This window comes from Lontra canadensis, unplaced genomic scaffold (genome assembly GCF_010015895.1).
Source record: "Lontra canadensis isolate GAN:19392208 unplaced genomic scaffold, GSC_riverotter_1.0 scaffold230, whole genome shotgun sequence".
In the NCBI taxonomy this organism is placed as follows: Eukaryota; Metazoa; Chordata; class Mammalia; order Carnivora; family Mustelidae; genus Lontra; species Lontra canadensis.
The window spans coordinates 264,604-288,350 of NW_022631224.1; the positions used below are offsets into that span (position 1 = coordinate 264,604).

Consider the following 23,747-nt stretch of genomic DNA (forward strand, 5'->3'; position numbering starts at 1 on the left):
AAGGATAAGCTGTGGCTATGCTCCCATGAGACTGAATGGCCTGGGGTCTGGGGACTCTGGGATCATCTGCTCCAGTGTGAACAAGGCTGGAAGACACCAATAACTTGCAAAGAATCCAGACCCCTCTCCAGGAGGAACTAAACAGACTTGTGTTTATTGATGGACACAAGTGCCCTTTGGCTGCTATAGAGAGGAAAAGTACAGAATATGGAAGGGACACAAAAATTTAACTCAGAAAAGAAATTTAGAATGCCTCTGAATGACAGCATGGTTTTATATTAAATTCCCATGTTACATACAGAGTGGACAACTGAGGAACCAGGTTCCATGCGATAGCCACAGCTGGGGTCTCTGAGTAGGACCTCTTCCAGCTCACACGCATCCCCTTACCGGGCTCAGCCAGAGTCTCGTCTCTTGTCCGCACAGCCTCGTGGAAGAGACTGGCCTGAGGCTCAGGGGAGCCCAGCAGAGGGTCTAGTTCCCAGCTGCTCAGCCCCCTGAACCCTTGCTCCAGAATACGCCATGGGGAGCACTCATCAGGACTCAGACTTAAAGAGAGTATGGTTTCTACTTGTGAAGAATTTGTGAAGACGCTAAAACAGATTTCTAATAACGTGTTTTTGTAAATCATACATCATACCGTAGGCAAAGCTGGTCTCACTGTCCAGTTATCAGGACAGCACGGGCTCAGGGTGATCTTTCCACTCAGAGGTCAGCTTGCTCTGCACCGTCTACTCTCACTCCTGCCCTCTCTCCCTCATGATCAAGTGGCCAGAAGTAAGGGTTTAATGTGGGGAGGGGGTTTCCTCTGTATCGGAGTAAAGCCTAGGCCCGGGCCTCCTGGAGAAGCTGCCAGTGGCTCACAGCTGGTTAGTCCATCCTCACGGTGGGGGGCTGTTTCTCTCTCTCTGAGTCACCCTATCTTTCCTCCCTCTTTGGAAGATGGGCCTGGGCAAGGGGAGAGTCTGGAAACGTGGTCTTTCCCGATTAGAGAGGAGGAAAGATGAGTCACACATTAGAAAACCAGAGGAAGGGATCGTAATGCTAGTAATAACAGCAGCCTGCCTCGGCATAGCACTTGATAAACTCGCTGTGTGGCTGTCGACTTGCTTTGCAGTCTACGATGAACTACCCAACGGTCTACTCATTCTCATCCAGTCTGTAAGTTAGAGATATTATTTAACAGATTCGCTCTTACTAGAAATCATTTTTGAAACAAGACATAGACTATAAAAAACTCCCATGTCCTCTCTAAACTGTGCACCACTCTGTAGACTCATGTGGTATCATCCATTGCGCTGATTTCCAAAGCAACACTGGGATATTAAGGGAGGAGAGAACAGCTACAGCAACTAGGAATACACGCAGAAGTTCTCCAGCTCCCTGCGGCTTAGTCGGGCAGGGTTCTGGGCTTTGAGTTGTGTCTTTCCAACCTGTGGAAGAAAAGAAGAACTTTAGACCCTCTCCCTTGAGGAGATCCTCATAGCATCCTTGAGAGGCATCAATTATTACCCCCATTTTACAGATTAAGAAAATGAAGCTTGGAGTTGTAGTACAAATAATGTAAAGGAGGAGCTTGAAACCAGTTCTTCTGGCTCCAATTCTAGTGTTTTCTTAACATTGACCCAGCCCTAGGTTGCATTGGCTCACATGGTGTCCTCTACAGCCCTGGGCTGTCCAGCTGGCTTTGATGTGGGGCTACAGCTGAAATGCCAGGAATTTGAGCAGGCACCCACCTACCTTCTCCCCTGTGACCACCGGCAGCATCTTTATTGGGCCGCAGGTGGAAGCTCCGATATACCATGAGGCTAGTGGGTGGGAATGCCCTCCATGCTTCAAATTCTTCTGGGTATAATGGGAAGTATAATTATATCTACCTCATGGCATTCTATGAGGATTAAATGAGATAATTCACACGACGCCACTAGCAGGCTACCGAACACATCATACACCCTCAATAACCATTGAGAGGCAAAGGGAGGAGCAGGGAGCCTGACCCTGAGATCATGACTTGAGCCACAGACGCTTACCAACTGAGTCACCCAGGTGCCCCCCAGGGATGTTCCTACCCACATTTTCATTTTAGAGATGAAGAAACTAAGGTCCAAGGAAAGTAAGGGTTTAATTCAAGGTCAGAGAATGTATTAGGGTTGGACTCTTATTAGGGAGCTTGAGTTTTAAATTAGGGCTGTCCTTCAGCTAGTTCCCCAGCTGGGGGCTATACCTTGGACATGTCTCCTTTCCACGGGTGTGTGGGACAAGGGTGCAGAGAAGGGAGGATAAATAAATCTAAGTGATTTTCCAAAGTTAGCAAGTAATTGGGAACCATTCTGGGGCATAGATAATCTTACACTGATTCTGGAATGGACACTGTAAAGTGATCATTGAGCCTGGTGGCTCCATTGAGGCCATTTAGGGAATGGAAAATAGGGACACACACACCCCCGCCCCAATTGTATGCTGTCTATCTCTCTCAAATAAATAAAATCTTTAAAAAAATAAAAGAAGATCCCTAAAATCTCTACAACTCTGAGACTCTATGCATGGCTTTTTCACGAGTGTTCAACTTCAAGGCTTTTCTACGGGCCCTGAACCCATTCAGAAAGAGCTCTAGAATCTCACCTCTTCATAGATGGTATAACTGAAGGAAGAGCTCTGGTTCTTCTTCTTGGATTCAGACTGGAAATTCAGAGGGTAAAGAGTGCTTAACTTCAAGTCAGGAAACGTCCCACTCCTCACTAATGTGAGAGGTCCCCAAAGGGACTCAGGGCCCCCTCCAAAAAACATCCCTGAACCCACAGCCAGGGGTGAATAAAATCTTCTACCCCGAGAGTAAGTAATGGGGTTTATGGTTTCCAGAGAAGGCACAGTACACACTTACATATGACCTGACATTTCTGAACCCGAGTCAGAAGTCGGTATCCCGTACCCACATACCTCTCAGATCCACTCACACACATTCCCAGCGCACGCACACATACACATACGCATATGTCCTCAGACCATGCATCTCATCAACACATCTCACTCACACACACACACCCCTAGTGTAAGCGCTTCTGGCACACACATCCCTGACCGTGGTGAAACCCTAGAAACACTGGAATTCAGAGGCACTCGCAGTACTAGGTAGAGTCTCCTCAGCAGCAGCAATCACGTGATGGTGGTGCCTGTGACCGACCCTAGCGCCATGCCCTGCAGCATAGAACTGAAGTGTAACTGTCTCTCATGGTGGGATCTTGAGGGATTGAATGACATATTAGAAGGCAGGTGAATAAAGAGTCCGAAAATCTGTTTTAAACCTCCCCCCCATTCGACCCTGACCCGATGTACTCAGCACTCCCGCAGTTCAACATACTCCCAACTTCCCGTACTACCGTGTTAAGTTCATGTCGTCCTGCTGTGACTCCAGCCTTGGAGATACCATTCTTCCAACTCCCTCCCACTCAAGGTGAAAAGATCACCGTGGGCACCAGGTTCACAAAAGAGCTGTGAGCTCAGCTTGGAGCAGGACGTGAGGGGGCTGCGATGGGTTGCCTCAGCTCACCAACCAGCACAGGACTGGCTAGAACCTTACCGGTTTCCTGAAAGTCAACATTGTGTCTCTCTAGGTCTGGGCTCCTCCTCCTGCTCTGGGCTCTACTCCCCCACCTCGGAAAGCCCTCTAGTAACCCTCCATAGCCTCAGCTGGCCTACTAAGGATGGCGTGGTCTCTCTGGACAAAGTACCACCTTTCTGTCTGATTGTCCTTGTCCCATAGAAACTCCTAGAGACTCCTTTAATCCGCTGTTGTCTCAGTCTTTTTCTCCAAACAGAATCGGAAAAGCATTTCTAGTTGGCCCATTAACATTTAAATCCAGCCATTTAACCCACTCTGCTCAGATACACACAAGGGAAGACAACTCACGGGGCAGTGCACCCATACTCGGCAAGCTCACGTGCACGTGCAGATCCACACCTGCCTCCCAAGCACTGGAGGAGGAGACTCACCTTCCGGGAAGGCTGTACCAGCGCATACAACGTATTTGTTTCTTGTGATGTGGGAGCCGAGGACTAAGAAGAAGAGAAATAAAAGCCTTTCGGAAGCATAGATCCAACAGAATCCTAGGGAGGGAGGTCGTCTCTTCCACCCCCCCACAACCCTGCCCAGACAGAATCTCTAAGTACTAGTGAAAGGAACCCTGGACCCAGGAGGTCAGACAACCTGATGGCACTTACTCTGTATAAGTGTTCTCCCCTAACCCTTACGATACACCCACATGAGAGGAATGATCATCGTCGGCCCCATTCTACAGATGAGGCTCCAAAAAGGTAAATGGCCCAAGTCAGTATATTCACAGTAGAAGCAGGATTTAAACCCCAGACTCACCGGAGGTCTTTCCTAAACACCTCAGTGCCTCCTGTTGGCAACATGCCTTCCTTCTCTGCACCTGAACCAGGTGTCCTCAGAGAAAGGTAGCCATCCTCCTTCTCAGGAACCCCAGAGAAAGAGGCTCCTTCTCACTCAACATCTCAGTCTGAGGTGAGCTCTCCCTTGCATTTACTGAGATTCCTCTTGTGGGAATCCAGTGTGACTAAAGCCAGAAAACTAGCAGGTATCGGTCACTCTTACATCTCTCTTTAATGCTCTTGGACTTTGACCCACTGTCAGTGAATCACATGATCTCATGGGGAGCAGGAGGGGGCACCCCCCCGCAACTTCCCCTTCCCTCTTCCCACTTTCTCCTCTTTCTTGCTCTTTCTCTGAAGCCTATCACTATCCCCCAGGGATTTTCTCTGCTCAGCAGCTTAGCCACCAAACCAAAGAGGTTACTGCTTCAGGACTTAATTATTTTAAAAATAAAAAATAAATGTCATATTTATTAGAAATTTTTCATCACTAGCCACCAAGAGGCAGTGTTTCCCTTGAGAGAGATGCCCCAGCCTGGGTTATCGAAAATGTCATTTTAGCTGTCAAAATTAGAGGATTCTTCTCCAGTTTATGGTAAATTTCTATAACCCCAGGATGTCGGAGACAGGGAGAGGGCAGGGGGAATGGGAGGCTCAGAAGCCCTTTAGCTAAGCTCTGTGGCCTGGAACACACTAGTTTATCTGTGTCTGTCTCCTCATCTGCAAAATGGAGGTTGTATTAGACCCAGTTCATGAGGCTGTTTTGTGAGATTCATGAAGAAAATAGACATAGTAAGTACATAATAAATGTTATTGTTGGGCGCCTGGGTGGCTTAGTCAGTTAAACATCTGCCTTCCGTGCAGGTCATGATCCCAGGGTCCTGGGATAGAGCCCCATGGCAGGCTCCCTGCCCAGCAGGGAGCCTGCTTCTCTCTCTCCCTCTGCCTCTCTCCCCTGCTTGTGCTTCCCCTCTCTGTATCCCTATCAAATAAATAAATTTTTAAAAATTGTTATTGTTAAGGCATAATAAGATAAAAGAGGACAACCCAGACACATTCTTCCCTGAAAACAAGTATTATAAGGAACAGAAATTAAAACAAAACAAAACAAACACACTACAAGGTCCCCAAGTATTGGAAGTAGCAGGGAAGAGAAAACAGAAGCCAAGTCCCCTGACAAGCTTCCTCCCCCTACCGGCTGTCTGGGCCACGCCTGCCACCAGGCATGGAAGGGAAATGAAGAGCTACATCAGACTCTCAAGCTCTGTTCAGCTCTGCCAAGACACTCCAGAGCCACAGAGATCTTTTCCAACATCTTAATGCAGCTGAGGCCACGCCGTCCTTTAGACCCTAGGAGCACGAAGCTCTTTTCTGCCATTCAGGAGTGTGAGCTTCTGGAAGGCCTTAGGAAGCGCCATAGACAGGCCTGGAATGGATTCGAGAAGCCATAGTGGTACCTGCGACTGGATCATGGAGTAGATGGTGCTTCCTTCTCCGGAGGGATTCTGCCTCTGCGTCTGCACAAGAAAGAGTAAAGGGGCACACGGTCGGATGGCTGTGTCTGTCCAGATTGGGGTTGGGTGGGGAGAGACAGAGCAAACAAGAGGGGCGCCCGGAAGCTAGTGAAGGAGGTGGTCATCAGTCACCCCAGGATAGGGAGCGACAGTAGAGAGAGCGACTCACACTGGAGTAGTTACTGTCCCATGCAAGGAACCCCCCAGGTGTGAAGGGATTGCACCGGGTGACCCTGTCCACAGGGGCTCTGATCACCGGCTTTACTTCGGTAACTTAGAAACTTGCCTTTGCGACTTCTCAGCCAGATTTCCCACGTAACCACTGGGCCCTGAGCAGGGCTGTGATCTGAGCCTCACCTCATGGCCTGCACCTACCTCAGAGGCTTTCACTGTTTTAAAGCCCCTTCTCTAGATCCAGCCTTGGTGCAGAGTTTGCCTTAGGCCTGATGTCAGCCCCCGGGCAGCCGCAGAGCTGAGTGAAGCCTTGGACCGAGGCCCAAGGCAGGGAGACCATGCCTTTCCTGTTCCCCTCCTGCCCACAGGAGTCAGGGTTGGAGGTGTTTTACCCCTGAGCGCCTATTGCCAGGTTGGGCTCGAACGGGGAGCAAGAGGGGGCCAGCAAGAGGAAGGAGAGCAGAGGATCAGGAAAAAGCCTGCTGTCCTGGGAGCTCGAGAGTCATGGGCATCTGGCAAGAAATGAGAGTGGAGCGTCTCTAGAAAGGTCAGAACAGGGCCCCAGAGTAAGAGCACATGAACTTGAGATTTAGGCCTTTAGACCAAACCCCGAAACCCATGGGGAGAAGCCAGCAAGGGATGAGGCCATGGAGGGAGGAGCTCCCGAGTCAGAGGCAGAGGCCTAAATCCCCAAGAGAGTTCCTTTTTTCTTTTTCTTTTTCTTTTTTCTTCTTTTTTTTTTAATAATTTTTTTTTATTTTTTTATAAACATATAATGTATATTTATCCTCAGGGGTCCAGGTCTGTGAATCGCCAGGTTTACACACTTCACAGCACTCATCAGAGCCCACGAGATTTCTTATCCTCTGACTAGCTCTTTTCCACTCTTCCCCTGAATTTACCTAAATGCTGATGACCTAGAAGATGACCTAAAGTCATCCTCATTTTGTGGGAGGAAAGGCAATTTGTCGCAAGCATCTGGGCTTCTAGCTGTAGGTAGACACATTTGCTCTCAGGCATTCGTCCCAGTGGCTGGTAGTGATGGGAGAGACAAAGTCTCCTTTGTGTCTCACACCCCAATATTCCATGAATGGGGAAAGGAAACGGGCCGGGGAAGCTGCCCCGATTCCTGATTCCCATGGGGCCCAGACCTGAGGGAAGAGGCTTGCCTGTTCCACAAGGCCTCACACATGTGATAAAGCGGGAGATCCCACCACTCCGACTTTCTGTCTCACTGCCTCAGGTGGAGCACAAGGAATGGGGGTGGGAAGAGGGCCCTTCCCATCCCTCCCACCCTCCCGGCTGGGCAGTTAGGCCCTGCCTTTCCCTTAGGCCTGTCACCACTTCCTGCCCTACTTAAGGGCAGGCAGTGGAGCTGCGCCCTACAGGGCTCTCCCCAGCTCCACCCTGCAGGCCGGCAGAACTGGCCACTCCCTGCAGAGGCTGGCTTGGAGAGGTTCTTCATAGATTCTCGGAGGAAGAAGCCACTTTGGCTCCTCAGTTTTGTGCTAAACTGGTTTCTCGCTCGCAGATCTCAGCCAGACTCAGGCCTCTTCCCAAAATGTTGTGGATGCAGGCCACTGAGCTAGCTACAACATTGTTATGCATTGGCTGGTCAGGCTGGTTTCCGTCACACCCAGGGCAAAAATAGAGGGACCCACAAAAGTAAACTTGGACATGCATGGGCATGAGAATTTGTGGCCAGACACAAAATGCAGGGAAGCTGGATTCTTCTTGGGCCTTAGCGCAGCTGGGGAGACCAGGCAGAAACAAGGACACCAGGCAGCCATCACCCTGGGAGGCAAGAGCAGCCTTCTGCCCTCTTCTGTGGATTTGTTGGGTTCCATCCTTCTCAGCAGGTTCTCCCTTATTTTCTGCTTGTCCTCCACAGCCAGAGCCAGGACGGTGATGGGAAGACAGAAGGGAGGGCTGAGGACCACTTTGAGAAGACACTTATGTGGCACCCTTTGTCTCCCTTCTCCTAATGACCATCCTCCCAGAAGCATCTTCCAGGCTAATGGAGAGAGACCCCCAGCCCCTCGTGTACCGTACTTCATTACACCTGTTTTGCAAGTTGTTGACGTCTTCATAAACTGTCAGAGGTTCCTCTGGGGTCATATCTGTGGGAGAAAAGCAGCAAAGACAGAGCTGCAGAGACCTCCAGAGGGCATCCTGTCCAGGCTTCTGCTTCTCACAGTCCCACCTCCATCCCAGATGGCCAAGACCTTGAGAAAGATTCTAGAAAGGAGGCAGATTAGTGTTCTCCCCAGGATGCCCACAGGAGCAGCAATCAGGCAACAGAGGAGTCCATCGTGCTGGGCAGCCCCCCCAACAAACCAGCCCCCTGCAGGTTAAATCTGCACATTGGCCTGCAAACATCCCCGAGGTCCCTCAGTAGGTATGACCTGGGAGAAAGGGCCCAGCAACTTTCCCTCCCCCAAACCTGCACACACATGTCCCAACGCTCCAGAGGAAAAGCAGGTGCTGTGCTCCCAGGCGCGTGCCACTGGGGACGCCAGGTCAGGCAACAGCACCTCCTGGGGACCCGCACTTACGGCACTGCTTCCTCTTCCTCCTCCACACACAGAAGCAGGTGAGGGTGACCAGGAGCAGGATGATTAGAGAAATCACGATGAACACCAAGTAGTCCACAAAGGTGTGTTCTAGGACATGGAAAGCACGAGGCCTGAGCTTTCAGCCTCTCTCTCCCCCTTCCCACCTATTGGCCAGAGGACTTGTTTCAGACCTGCACTCCCCCCTTACACCCCATTGATTGCACCATCAACCCTGTCTCCCCGCAGTTGGGTGACTTCCCCTGACTGATGCTAAGGGCATGGATACCAATGTCTGACAGGCCTGGCTCTGTGCCCTTGGGCAACTTCCTCAACCTCTCTGAGCCTCCATCTTCTCACTTATAAAAGGAGATGATGTTATCTGCGTAAGGGGGTAGATCGTATGATCTAATACATGTAAAGCATCGGGCACAGCAAATGGGACGTATATCCATTCTTTTGCTAACTCAACAAAACACATTGCACCCCACATTGCGAGAAAACACAAGGCAGCCCTCCCTTCCCCTTCCTGCCACTCCCCTTCCTCGTTTGAACTTCCACATTCCATATCTGTGTGGTAGGCGTAGCATGACGTGGGAGCCCATCGACAAGGGAAGAAGGGGAAGAAGTTCCGCGTTCCAGGTGCTCACTGGTGAGGCTCTTCACAAGCATAACCTCACCTACTCTTACCAGCAATCCTGGGAAATACGTCTTATCATTCCCACTTTACCCAAGAGAAAAACTGAAGCTCAGAGAGGGTAAGGAATCTTCCTGAGACCACGGAGCTAGTGAGTAACGAAACCCTAGCTGACATGACCCAAAAGCCAGGGTCCTTGTCACTCCAAATCGCTTCAGCTTGTTGGTTGCTTTTTTTGCCTAGGAATGCCTAGTTTTGTTGCCCGTATTGGGCTGTAAACTCCTTAAGGACAGGGACAGCAAGTAGGTTTTTCCCTGTAATGCCTTTGCTGATGACACATTAAGTCTTTATTTCTCTGATAAAAATTGTTGCAAACTTAACCCAAGATAAGTCTTAGGATGACCATAGGCAATGAACCAAGGACTCTCCCAGGAACCCTGTGATCAAACTGACTTTCCCATGACCCAGGGCACTGTTGTACCCCATAGTCACCTCCTGGGGAACTACATGGCTTAGGGAAGTTACCCTTCCCTGGGAGGAGGAAACAGGTCTCCATCAGTCTGTCAGAGGAAGGAAGTGATGACCAGCAGCCGGGGCAGGGCCGTGACCCACCAAACAACTAAGCTTTCCTTACAGAAAGGAAAACTCACATCTCCTAGGATTCTTGTTGGGGATAACAATCTTCTCAGACTAAGCTACACCTGGCTTATGGGAACTCTGTGCCCAGAGACCAGGACCACCCCAGGGAGGGGCTGCAAGGCACTTGAGGAGGCAACCAAGGGGTCTTATACCAAAGCATCTCTGGCATGAGTCTGATTATGGGGTCCAACATTTTCAGCCCCTATTAGTGCACAGTGCTCCACTCACGCTTGTTGTCACAGCTCTGGGAGAAGGTGTGGTTTACCCAGCTGACCGGGTTGCTGACGTTGCAGGTGTAGTTTTCCAAGCCGTGGACATCAATCTGTTCCTCCAGTTTGCTGAGATTGTTTGGGGTCTCGATCAGCTCCTTCCCTCTATACCAAACATAGCTCACATTGCCACCTCCAGAGACTGAGCAGGACAGCGACACTTGGCATTTCCCTCCACCCAGGACCTTCGTCTCCCCCACTGCTTCAAGGGTCCCTACGGGATCTGGAAGCAGAGATTCTGGTCAGAAAGGCACTGGAAATAAAAACCTTGCAGGGGGTCAGAGGGGCAGGCTGAGCAGTCCTAGGGACTCACCAAATACAGAAACCTGGAACTGGTGATGCTTAACTTCCCCACTGTCACCAGTCACCTCCAGGAGGTACAGGCCACTGTCCCTTGGCTGAGCTGCTTTGATGAGAAGAGTTAAATTCTTTTCCCTAAAATCGAAGATCTCTTTTAAATCATTAGTCCACACTTCAGTCTTATTCTTCCAAGTCAGTATCACGGAAGTTTTTGAAGTTGAGTTCCTCTGTATCTTCCATTTTACAGAGTTTATGTGCTTTGTCTGTGTTGTGGGGGCTTGTAGGGAGAGTTGCATTCCCGAGAGTCCAACCACAGTTTCAGCAGAATCTAGGGATTCCAGAAAAGAGAACCCAGGCTGGAGGCCGCAGGAAGGGCGCCACCCTGAGCATAGCAGGCAGTTGGATATGACTTCCCTTGAGCCAAGAGGAAGGGGGCATGTGTGAGGAGACCAGAGGCTGAGAGAACCTGGAAGTGTACTTCCCTTTCCTGCCTCCCTGCTCCCCAGGCTCCGTGCCCCTCCTCTGAAGGAGCCCACCAACCAGTAAAAATAGTTAAAACCCCCTGACTTCTTTCTGTGGGGCAGCAGGCTTTAAACACTTCATGTAAAATTTATAAAATACTTTATATAAAGTTTATAAAACACTTTTATGTAAAGTTATATAAAAACATTTTAAGCGGGGTGCCTGGGTGGCTCAGTGGGTTAAGCTTCTGCCTTCGGCTCAGGTCATGCATGGTCTCAGGGTCCTGGGATCGAGCCCCATGTCGGGCTCTCTGCTCGGCGGGGAACCTGCTTCTCCCTCTCTCTCTGCCTGCTTCTCTGCCTACCTGTGATCTCTGTCTGTCAAATAAATAAATAAAATCTTAAAAAAAACATATTAACCATGTTTAACTATGTGGTTTTCTTGGTTTTGTTCTTGTTTTTAAATTTTATTTATTTACCTCACAGAGAAAGACACAGTGAGAGAGGAAACACAAGCAGGAGGAGTGGGAGAGGGAGAAGCAGGCTTCCTGGTGAGCAGGGAGGCTGATGCGGGGCTCAATCCCAGGACGCTGGGATCGTGACCTGAGCCGAAAGGCAGCCGCTTAACGACTGAGCCCCCCAGGCGCCCCTTAACTATGTGTTTTAACAATGACCTTGTAAGAGTTTTATCCCTATTTTACAGGTGGGAAAAAACTGAGTAGAAATTACTGAAAAGTAATTAGCCCAAGTTACACAGCAAGAGAGATGAGCTTGAAATCTAGTCAATTTAGAGGCTGTAGAGGAGGCGTTTTTAACCATAATGTTATAAACACTGTATCTGACATGACTCCCTCCGCACAGAGCTGAGGCAACCACCGGTGACTGCTGGAAATTCTGAACGGGCCAAACCCAGTAAGATGAACCCTCCAAACTGAACTCATAGTTCCCTCCCCTGTCCTCCTATAGAGCTAGATTCATAATCCTCTCTTGTAACACTTAACACACCAAACTGGGGTCATTTCTCATTAAGGTTTGCCAGTTTTGTAGTCACTAGGAAGTCTCCACAGCAATTACTCCCTTAAGAATAATGAGAAAAATGAAACTACACGGCCTTGATATATGCCCACAGTTGTCCTCTCTAGAGATCAAGATGTGTGCTAATTAAAATGAGGCTGTGACATAGAGCTGCTAGTTTTTGCCTCCCCGAGGAAAGACCAGTGCAGTCAGGAAAGAAAAATGGAAGTTCCAGTGGCCATTTTTGGCAGGGAAGCTGTGTGGTCACATAGAAAATGCTGGAAATGAAAAGGTCCACCGGGGAGGGTCAGAAAGTATTTGGAGGAGAGAATAGGATACGGGGATTGTTATATGAACAGATCTGTTAAGATGGAGGACATTGGGAGGAGAGCAATGGCGAGGGGGATTTTTAGATATCCATTTGCGTTATAAACATGTTCACTCCCAACCACATCTTCACCCTGGCATTTCCTCAGGAGTCAGAGTAAATAATTAAAGAAACTTGAAAAAATAAAGAAAGAAAGAAGTTATTCGGTTGATAGATTGTATTTCTTTGCTCTTGACACGCCTAAGAATAAAATACATAGGGTTCGGGGCACTGGACTGGCTCAGTCAAGAGAGCACCAGACTCTCGATCTTGGGGTTGTAAGTTTGAGCCCCACGTTGGGTGTAGAGATTACGTAGGAAAAAAAGTCTTTTAAAAAAACAAAACAAAAAGGGGCGCCTGGGTGGCTCAGTGGGTTAAGCCAATGCCTTCCGCTCAGGTCATGATCTCAGGATAGAGCTCCACATCGGACTCTCTGCTCGGCAGGGAGTCTGCTTCCCCCTCTCTCTCTACCTGCCTCTCTGCCTACTTGTGATGTCTGTCTGTCAAATAAATAAATAAAATCTTTAAAAACACACACACACACACACACACACACACACACACACACATAGGGTTCCCATTCATATTTCCATGATTGAACTGGCTCTGTCCATTGCCAAACCAGAAACCGACTGCGCATTTGTCTCCCATGGTCCTACAAATGCAAGAGGCACGATGACACATTGCACAGAAAGCCTGAGATCAATCCCCACTGGTTACAATCCGGAGTGTGACCAGGACCCTGAAGAGTTGGGGCCCCTTTGTGTATCAGACATGTTTCCTGACTCCAAAGAATTTGTGATCTGAAAGCAGAACATACTTTTATTCCACAGCATAGCTGTTTTATTCTTAACAGTTGAGATAAATAATCATCTAAAGAAATCTAATTCTGATCATGAAGACCACATTAAGACATGCTAACCAAACCTCCCACTGAGAATAACTAGGGAAAAAATGGGCAAAGTATAAAAGCATATTGCTAAAGGCATCAGAGAGCTAATAAAGCAGTGAAATATAACAGGGCAAAGATCTGGAAGGAGGAAACTCGGAGAGGTGAGGCTAGCATTTTTGACTCCCATTCCCAGAAGGCTTGCAATAAACTCAAGGAACTAAAAGAACACAGAGTTCAAGGATCTCATGTTAAGAAGAAGTGGGTATACTGAGTCACCTGGGTGGCTTAGTTGGTTAAGCTTCCAACTGTTGATTTTGGCTCAGGTCATGATCTGAGGGTTCTGAGATGGAGCCCTGCATCAGGCTCTGGGCTCAGCATGAAGTCTACTTGAGGATTCTCTCTCTCCCTCGTCCTCTGCCCATTCCCCTCCAACCCTCTCTCTCTCCCTCTCTCTAATAAGTAAATAAAATCTTCAGGGGCACCTGGGTGGCTCAACTGATTAAGCATCTGCTTTGTGCTCAGGTCATGATCCCAGGGTCCCCAAGTAGGGTTATCTGTTCTGTGGAGAGTCTGCTTCTCCCTCTCCCTCTGTCCTTCCTCCTGCTTGTGCTCTCTCCCTGTCAAATAAATGAATAAAATCTTAAAAAAATAAAAATATAAATTATTCCTGGAGGAAAATAACATCAACATGAGCATCAAATTATTTCTAAAATTTGCAAATTTGCATGCAAATGTCCAAAATGAAATAAAAAACAAACAAGAATAAGGAGAGAAAACATGTCCAAAACCTAAAAGAAAAAATAACCAATAGAATTGGGCTCAAGGAGCATCTAGATAACTCTGTAATTACGTTTAATGTTTCAAGGAATTAAAATTTAAAGTTTGAGAATTCCAGCAGAAAATCAGTGTGATAGAATGCAAAAATGGCCATGACCCTTGCAAAGTGACTTTGTAGCTCCACCCATCATCAAAGATATAAGGCTCACTTTTCTGTCTCCTGTAACTGGGCTGGCCTTTTGAATACAATGCAGCAAAAATGACATTGTGCCAGGGTCACCTGGGTGGCTCAGTCAGTTAAACATCTGACTTCAGCTCAGGACATGATCTCAGGGTCCTGGAATTGAGCCCGGCATTGGGCTTCATGCTCAGCCCAGAGTCTGCTGCTCCCTTTCCCTCTCCCTCTCCCACCCCCGCCCGTACGCTCTCTCTCTCTCTCTCTCTCTCTCTGTCTTCCTCTCTCTCAAATAAATAAATAAAATCTTTTTTAAAAAGAGTCAGAGAGAGAGACAGACAGACAGAAAGGACACAGAGAAAAGGGAGATGGAAAATAATTATACAGGATGCCTGGGTGGCACATTTGGTTATGCGTCTTCCTTCAGCTCAGGTCATGATCCTAGGGTCCTAGGATTAAGCCCCAAGTCAGGCTCCCTGATCAGTGGGGAGCCTGCTTCTTCCTCTCCCTAGGCCTGCTGTTATCCCTGCTTGTGCACTCCCTCTCTCTCTCTCTCTTTATCTCTCTCTCTCTCTCTCTCTCTATTAAATAAATAAATAAATAAATAAATAAAATCTTTAAAAAAGAAGAAAGAAAGGAAGGAAGGAAGGAAGAAAGAAAGAATTATACAACAGAGTATCAACAAGCCATTTATTTTAGTTCATAAAAAATCAAGGCATGGGGGGGCGCCTGGGTGGCTCAGTGGATTAAAGCCTCTGCCTTCAGCTCAGGTCATGATCCCAGGGTCCTGGGATCGAGCCCCGCATCGGGCTCTCTGCTCAGCAGGGAGCCTGCTTCCTCCTCTCTCCTCTCTCTCTGCCTGCCTCTCTGCCTACTTGTGATCTCTGTCTGTCAAATAAATAAATAAAATCTTTTTTAAAAAAAATCAAAGTATGGTAAATGCATAGCTAGATTGATCAAAAGAAATGTGAAAAGATACAAATAAGCAATATCAAGATTTTTTAAAGATATCACCACAGATCCTACAGATATAAAGATCTTAAGAGTTATAAACTGTTTTCCATCAGTAAATTTTAAAATTGAGATTAAATAGAAAATTTCTATGAAGTAAATTGAATCTATACTGAAAAACCTTCTCACAGAGTAAACTCCAGACCGAGTTAGCATCACTGGTTAACTCTACAAAATATTTAAAAAGTTTTAACTCCAATCTTACCCAAATGCTTTCAGAGATAGAAGTAGATAATACTTCCAAACTTGTTTTATGAGGTTAACATATTTATTAGTTTGACACCAAAATCTGCAAGGATATCACAAGAGAAGAAAATCAAAGGCTCTTTCACTCAGAAACATGGGTGCAAAAATCCTAAGCAAAAGACTAGCAAACAAAATAGCAAAACATATAAACAAGAAAGTGTGGCCTATTTAAAAGGGAGAAAAAGAAAGTAACCATGAAAAGTCATAGACATTGGACTTAATGGAGAAAAGCAATTTTTTTTTAAAGTAGGCTCCATGCCCAGCATGGAGCCAACATGAGGCTTGAACTCATGATCCTGAGATCAAGACCTGAACTGATAACAAGGTCTGAGCCACCGTGGCACCCCTAGTCAAAAATTTTATATCAACTGTCTGAAATATGCTCAAAGAGCCAAAAGAAACTATAGACAAAGAATTAAAGGAATCCAGATGACTGATGTCTCAACAAAGAAAATATCAATAAATAGAAATTATAAGAGTGAATCAAATAGAAATTCTGAAGCTTAAAAGTATAATAACTGAAATGAAAGTTTCACTGGAGAGCTTCAACAGCACAACTAGGTCAACTGATTCAAGTTGAGGAATGGAAAGAGAAAAGAATGAAGAAAAATAAATCGAGCCTAAGAGATGCGAGGGAAGCCAGCAAATATACCCACATGTGCATAATGGGAGTCCCAAAAAGACAGTAAAGAGACAAAGGGGCAGAAAGAAATAATGGCCCAGAACTTCCCAAATTCAATAAAAGACACGAATATACACATCCAAGAATGTGTATATGAACTCAATGAACTCCATCTAAGTTAAACACAAGAGATTCATACCAATCTACATTCTAAAATTTCAAAAGCCAAAGTCGGAGAATCTTGAAGACAACAAGAGAGAAGCTATTTGTCATGCAGAAGGTATCCCCAGTAAGATTAATAACCAGTTTCTCTTCAGAAACCATGAGGGTAGAAAGCAGTGAGATGACACATGTAAAGTTCTGAAAGCTTGTAAGACTATCAACTAAGAATTCTATCTCCAGGGGTGGGTTAAAGCCTCTGCCTTTAGCTCAGGTCATGATCTCAGGGTCCTGGGATCGAGCTCTGCATCGAGCTCTCTGCTCAGCAGGGAGCCTGCTTCCTCCTCTCTCTGCCTGCCTCTCTGCCTACTTGTGATCTGTCTCTTCCAAAGAAATAAATAAAATCTTAAAAAAAAAAGTGGTTTAAAAAAAAGAATTCTATCTCCAACAAAATTATCTTGCAAAAAAATGAAGGACCAATGACAGCATTCCCAGACAAAGAAACGCTGGGAGTTGTTCCTAACAGATCTTTAGGCATGCCTAAAGAGATAAGACACCAGGCAGTTACTCAAAGCCACGTGAAGACATAGAGAACAGTGCTAAAGGGAATTACATAGGTAACTATCACAGCCAGTATTATTGCATTTTTGGTTTGTGACTGTTTTTTTACAATGTGAAAAAAAACAAGTGCTTAAAACAACAATTATAAATCTATGTTAACAGGCACACAATGCATAAAGATGTCATTTGTAACAACATAATGTGGAGAAGAGTTGGTAGTCATCAAACTAGCCCCACTGCCTATTCTCCAGAGAGGAAACAAGGGCTGGGGACGGAGGTTAACAATCAATCATGCCTACAGATATAAAGATCTTAAGAGTTATAAACTGCTCCATAAAATCCCAATAGCACAGGTTTTGGGAATTTCTAAGTAGGTAAACACATCCCACTGGGAGGATGACACACCCCAACTCCATGGGGACAGAAGCTCCTGCACTTGGGACCCCCTCCCCCAGACCTTGCCCTATGTATCCCTTTATCGTATCCCTTAAAAAGTTGGTAAATATAGGTGTTTCCCTGAGTTCTGTGAGCTGCTCCAGCATATTAATCAAACCATTCTATCTTGGTTGTAGGTCGTTTGATCTCTAACCTGTTGGTCAGAAGCACAACCAGGGCTTGACAACCAGACTGGCATCTGAAGCAGGAAGGCACAGTTTTGTGGGACTGAGCCCTGAACTTGTGGGATCTGATGCTATCTCTGGGCAAACAGTGTCAGAATTGACTTGAATTATAGGTCACCTAGCTAGTGTTACAGAGAACTGCTTGTGAAAACCCCCACACAGTTGGTGGTGGAAGTGTTAGAAGTGAAGTAATGAAGTGTGAGTAGTGAAGGAGTTACAGAGGAAAGGAAGACAGAGGACAAAAGACAAGAAGACAAAACTGGGTGGCATTGCAATATAGTTTTTAAAATGCAAAGGAAGGGACACCTGGGTGGCTGAGTCATTAAGCATCTGCCTTCACTTCAGGTCATGATCCCAGGGTCCTCAGATAGAGCCCCACATCGGGCTCCCTGCTCAGCAGGAAGCCTGCTTCTCCCTCTCCACTCCCACTGTTTGTGTTCCTCTCTCTTGCTGTGTGTGTCTCTCTCTCAAATAAATAAATAAAATCTTTTAAAAATAAAATAAAATGCAAAGGAAATGAACTAGGAGTGGAAAGCCAGCAGAAAAAGAGAGGTTTAAAGAAAGGTCAGAGATGTCATCAGGGAGAAGCAGGTCCTGGCTGGCCTCATGCATGAAGTGGTGATTTCCAGAGCACACAGGAAAGGACAAGCCAAGCAAGAGGTGGATGGGTTTCCTTATGGGAGTAAACAAGGTGGTTGACATTGGAGAACCCCTCACTAGTGTCTCTGACATTGAGGAATGGTTGGCAGATGGCTGGAACCCCTCACTGGCATGTGCTTGCTTGCAGAAGGAGGGTGTGGGTTGACGGAGCCAGTGACCGTAGAACTGGCCCTCAACAAGACGGCGAAGGTCTAGAATCCTCTCTCTGGGGAATGGGAGATGCTGAGGGTCAGAAACAAGGATTCCCAGAATACCTGGGGCCTGGCTGAGATTGGAGGCTCTGAATCAGGAGTTGATCTGTGGTGTGGAACTTCTTCTGCAGCCCTCACCAGCCTGATGTGGGGAGGAGGTAGACGGTCAGAGTGGGGCAGGACTGGAAGGGGATAGGGGCAGGATGTTGTGGGGAAGAAATGATGGAAAAGCAAATGGACAAGGTACTATATGCTAGGGGCTGCAACTCATTCACTGTTCTGGAGGGCTTAGATGCCAAAAGGGGAGACGAGAAACACCAGTATGAAAACATAACTTCTGATACTCTATGTGGAAAGCCAAAAAGACTCCAGTAAAAAACTGCTAGAACTCATACAGAAATTCAGTAAAGTGGTAGAATATAAAAATCAATGCACAGAAATCAGTTGCATTTCTATACACCAACAATGAGACAGAAGAGAAAGAAATTAAGGAGTTGATCCCATTTACAATTGCACCCAAAATCGTAAGATACCTAGGAATAAACCTAACCAAAGAGGCAAAGGATCCATACTCGGAAAATTATAGACCACTCATGAAAGAAATTGAGGAAGACACAAAGAAATGGAAAAATGTTCCATGCTCATGGATTGGAAAAACAAATGTTGTTAAAATGTCTACACTACCTACAGCAATCTACACATTTGATGTAATCCCTATCAAAATACCAACAACTTTCTTCACAGAGCTGGAACAAATAATCCTAAAATTTGTATGGAACCAGGAAAGACACTGAATAGCCAAAGGAATGTTGAAAAAGAAAACCAAAGCTGGTGGTATCCCAATTCTGGACTTCAAGCTCTATTACAAAGCTGTAATCATCTGGACAGTATGGTACTGGCACAAAGACAGACACAGAGATCAATGGAACAGAATAGAGAACCCAGAAATGGACGCTCAGCTCTATGGTCAACTAATCTTTGACAAAGCAGGAAATAATATCCATTAGAAAAAAGACAGTCTCTTCAACAAATGGTGTTGGGAAAATTGGACAGCCACATGCTGGACCATTTCCTTATACCACACACAAAAACAGACTCAAAATGGATGAAAGACCTCAACGTGAGACAGAAATCCTTCAAAATCCTTGAGGAGAACACAGGTAGCAACCTCTGTGACCTCAGCCAGAACAAATTCTTCTTAGAAAACTCTCCAAAGGGAAGGGAAACAAAGACAAAAATGAACTATTGGAACTTCTTCAAGATAAAAAGCTTTTGCACACCAAGAGAAACAGTCAACAAAACCAAAAGACAACTGACAGAATGGGAGAAGATATTTGCAAATGACTTCAGATAAAGAGCTAGTATTCAGGGGCACCTGGGTGGCTCAGTGGGTTAAGCCTCTGCCTTCAGCTCAGGTCATGATCTCAGGGTCCTGGCATCGAGCCCTGCATCGGGCTCTCTGCTCGGCGGGGAGCCTGCTTCTCTCTCCGCCTCTGCCTGCCGCGCTGCCTACTTGTGATCTCTGTCTGTCAAATAAATAAATTCTTAAAAGAAAAAAAAAGAGCTAGTATCCAAAATCTATAAAGAACTTCTCAAAATAGAATAATCCAACCAAGAAATGGGCAGAAAACATGAACAGATATTTCTGCAAAGAAGACATCCAGATGGCCAAGAGACACATGAAAAAGTGCTCAACGTCATTTGGCATCAGGGAAATACAAATCAAAACCATAATGAGATTCCACCTCACACGAGTCAGACTGGCTAAAATTAACAAGTCAGAAAACAACAGATGTTGGTAAGGATATGGAGAAAGGGGACCTTCCTACACTGTTGGTGGGAATGCAAGCTGGTGCAGCCACTCAAACAGTATGGAGGTTCCTCAAAAAGTTGAAAATAGAACTAGCCAGGCGCCTAGGTGGCTCAGTGGTTGGGCAACTGCCTTTGGCTCAGGTCATGATCCCAGAGTCCCAGGATCGAGTCCCATATCGGGCTCCCAGATCCACAGGGAGTCTGCTTCTCCCCTCTCATGCTCTCTCTCAAATAAATAAATAAGAAAGAAAGAAAGAAAGAAAGAAAGAAAGAAAGAAAGAAAGAAAGAAAGAAAGAAAGAAAAGAAAATAGAGCTGCCCTATGACCCAGCAATCACACTACTGGGTATTTACCCCAAAGATACAAATATAGTGATCTGAAGGGGCACATGCACCCAAATGTTTATAGCAGCAATGTCCACAATAGTCAAACTATGGAAAGAGCCCAGATGTCCATCGACAGATGAATGGATAAAGAAGATGTGAGATATAGATATAGATATAGATATAGATATAGATAATGGAATGTTATGCAGCCACCAAAAAGAATGAAATCTTGCCATTTGCAATGATATGGATGGAACAAGAGTGTATTACGCTAAGGGAAAGAAGTCAGTCAAAGACAATTATCACATGATCTCAGTGATATGTGGAATTTAAGAAACAAGGCAGAGGATCATAGGGGAGAGAGGAAAAAATGAAACAAGATGGAACCAGAGAGGGAGACAAACCATAAGAGACTCTTAACCATAGGAAACAAACTGAGGGTTGGTGGAGGGTAGGGGGATGGGAGGATGGGGTAACTGGGGGATGGACATTGTGGGGGGAGGAGTATGGTTGTAATGAGCATTGGGTATTATACAATACTGATGGATCACAGACCTATACCCCTGAAACAAAAAATTTAAAAAAAAAAGAAAACATAAGTTCCTCACAAGTTAGCCCATGCTGAGTGAGAGATGGAGGAGACTCTGACAAAGAGGACTGGCTTGTTCAGAGGGGAGAGGCCACAGCAGATTCCGGTGGTCAGGGAGGCCCTGGGGCTGCCACCACTGCTGCTGTTACTGTTCAGCAGCTTTGGGGCCCCTCTTCCGGTGGTTGAGAACAAATGGAATAAGACAGTAGCTCTGCAGAGGGAGAGCAGAGGTGAGGTGATTGGCTCCATTGCCTCCTCAGGAAGCAACGGGCAGCTAGCAGGGAGGGTGGCCAAGGAGACAATCTGGCCAGCAGCCTCCAAGGCCATGCATTGTCCACAGTCAGCTCAGCCAACTCTGACCTGGACTGCTGGTGGAGGAGGGGTGAGGGCCGAGTGCCGGGAGGGGGTGGGGGAAAGTCTCAGAGCAGCATACTTCACCAGCCAACAAAAGGATGTTGAGGTTTTTCTCAGCTCGGGGGTTGTGCCACCAGGCTTGGGGTGAAGGCAAAAGAGGGGCCACCTGCTGAGGACTGAGTGAATAGAGCCCAGTGAGATCCCAGAAGTGCCGGGGCAGCTCCAGTCAAGGCAAAACCATAAGTAGATGAAGCATCCTTGAGGGCCCACATCCCACTTTATCTGCCCTCTTTCTTCACTTAACCCCACACTTGGGGGCTTCATTGGCCATACTGACTCCTCTCCTCAGACGATGCAACCCCCTGACCTCTATTGACCTTACTCAATCCATGCCCCTCAACTCCTTGTATCAGTTAACTGTATCAGCTCATTTATGCAATCTTTCTCCAAACTAACAGGTGCATTTGCTTTTCATTTCCTGTCCAAACCCTGTGTGTTTTCCTTACTTCCATTCAGCTGTTCCCTCTACTCACATTATCTTTCCTCCTTATCCCTACCTCCTGAGCAATTCTGCATGCATCAAGGCCACGGGCCACACCACTCCCCGCCAGAAGGAATCTCCATTTTCTCAGGTCCCTTTGTGCTCTAACTGGGTCTCATCTGTTGGTGATACTTCCCTTATAATCATTGCTGCACATGCTCGTTTTCCTCTGTCTGAAAGATTCTTTTTTTTTTTTTTTTTTTTTTTGGAGAGACAGAGCACAAACAGGGGGAGCAGCAGTGAGAGGGGGAGAAGCAGGTGTTCCACTGAGCAGGGAATCCGTGTGGGGCTCAATCCCAGGATTCTGGGACCATGACCTGAGCCATGGGCAGATGCCTCACTGACTGAGCCACCCAGCTGCCCCTGTCTGAAAGATTCTTAAGGATACAATCAACATGTTTCATCTTTGTTTCATGAACAGAATCTTGTATAGTTCTTGGAACATAGTAAAGGCTTAATGAAGTTAGTTAATTAATTAATTAATTAAATGCAATAATGCATCTCAGCCTAGGCCCAGAAACAAGTGCACTGTAGGACTTTCGTGCAGAATACCGGGAAGGCTGCAGAGAGGTGGTTCCCTTGGTTTCAGCCTTTGCCTTCCAGGCTCCACCCACCTGCACCCTCACTTCCCATTTGCAGGACCTCAAAAAAGAAGCCAGCAGCCCTGAAACATCATGGGATTCTCATATACTGCTTGGTTCAACCACCTTGGCAAACAGTTGGCCAACATCTGCTGCAAGTCTGTACGCATACCCTATGATTCTACACCTAGAGACACGCTCAACAGACATGCATATATAAAAGTGTGCACAATAGGCTGCTAGCACCATTATTATAATGGGGGGGAGGAAACAGCCGAAAGATTCATCAATAGCAGAAGGGATGAATAAACTTCTGCATGGTCATACACTGAAAAGCCATGAAATGACCAGGTGCAAGTAATAACACAGGTAAATTTCATCAGATGCTGAACAGAAGAAGACAAACATAGGGCACACACCATATAATACCCTTTATACACAGGCCAAACTAACCTATGATGTCAAAAGTCAGAATAGTGGTCGTATTTGTGAAAGGGAGAAGAGCTAATGAGTGGAGAGAACGTGTGGTAGATACACAAGCATGTTCATTTAACAGTAACATATGGAGATGTCCGTTTCTCTTTTTTACATATTTTGTTTATTTATTCATGAGAGACAGAGACAGGGAGGCAGAGGCAGAGGAAGAAGCAGTTTCCCCACGGAGCAGGGACCCCAACACGGGACTCGATCCCTGGACCCTGGGACCACGACCCAAGCCAAAGGCAGATGCTCAACCAACTGAGCCACTAAGGCACCCCCGAGATGTTTCTAATTTTGTATGCTTTTCGGTACATGGGTCACACTTTAATAAAAATATCTGTTGGGGCCCCTGGGTGGCTCAGCGGGTGGTGTCCAACTCTTGATTTTGACTCAGGTCATGATCTCAGGGGGGTAAGGTCAAGCCCCATGTTGGGCTCCGTGCTGAGTATGTACCGTGCTTAAGATTCTCCCTCTCGTTCTCCCTCTGCCCCACCCTGCTCATGCTCTCTCTCTCTCTCTCTCTCTCTCAAAATAATAAAAAGTAAATAAAATTAAAATTTTAAATGTCCGTTTATGAAGACAATGGCCTAGCAATCCTTGGGGCGATTTCTACAGAACTGGTTCCCCCCAGGATGATGCTGCAGCCCTGAGTCCTCCGAGTCCCCGTCTGTCCCCCGTACCCAACAGCTTCACCATTCACTTGGTTTCAGGGGAGGTGCAGTGAGGAAGAGATAAACAGCTACAGTCTTCTCGGAACATGCCCGGATCCCAGCCAGAGCAGTCAGAATCAGAGGCTCCTTCCCAAGAAGTGAACATTTCAACACAGTCTGTAAG

The 23,747-nt window shown here is 46.6% G+C and overlaps 1 protein-coding gene across 2 annotated transcripts in view; it reads right to left on the minus strand.

Moving 5' to 3' along the window:
* Positions 1 to 795: 795 nt before the first annotated feature.
* CD244 (CD244 molecule) overlaps positions 796 to 23,747 on the minus strand; it is a 28,051-nt gene continuing 5,099 nt past the window's right edge. For both annotated transcript variants that reach the window (XM_032849490.1, XM_032849492.1), the window contains exons 2-9: positions 10,488 to 10,802; positions 10,134 to 10,397; positions 8,633 to 8,740; positions 8,130 to 8,197; positions 5,847 to 5,906; positions 3,991 to 4,053; positions 2,623 to 2,679; positions 796 to 1,433 (exon numbers count right to left, since the gene is read on the minus strand). In XM_032849490.1, the coding sequence (XP_032705381.1) occupies positions 1,353 to 1,433; positions 2,623 to 2,679; positions 3,991 to 4,053; positions 5,847 to 5,906; positions 8,130 to 8,197; positions 8,633 to 8,740; positions 10,134 to 10,397; positions 10,488 to 10,802 (1,016 nt within the window). In that variant the 3' untranslated portion in view covers positions 796 to 1,352. The remainder of the gene's footprint in view (positions 1,434 to 2,622; positions 2,680 to 3,990; positions 4,054 to 5,846; positions 5,907 to 8,129; positions 8,198 to 8,632; positions 8,741 to 10,133; positions 10,398 to 10,487; positions 10,803 to 23,747) is intronic.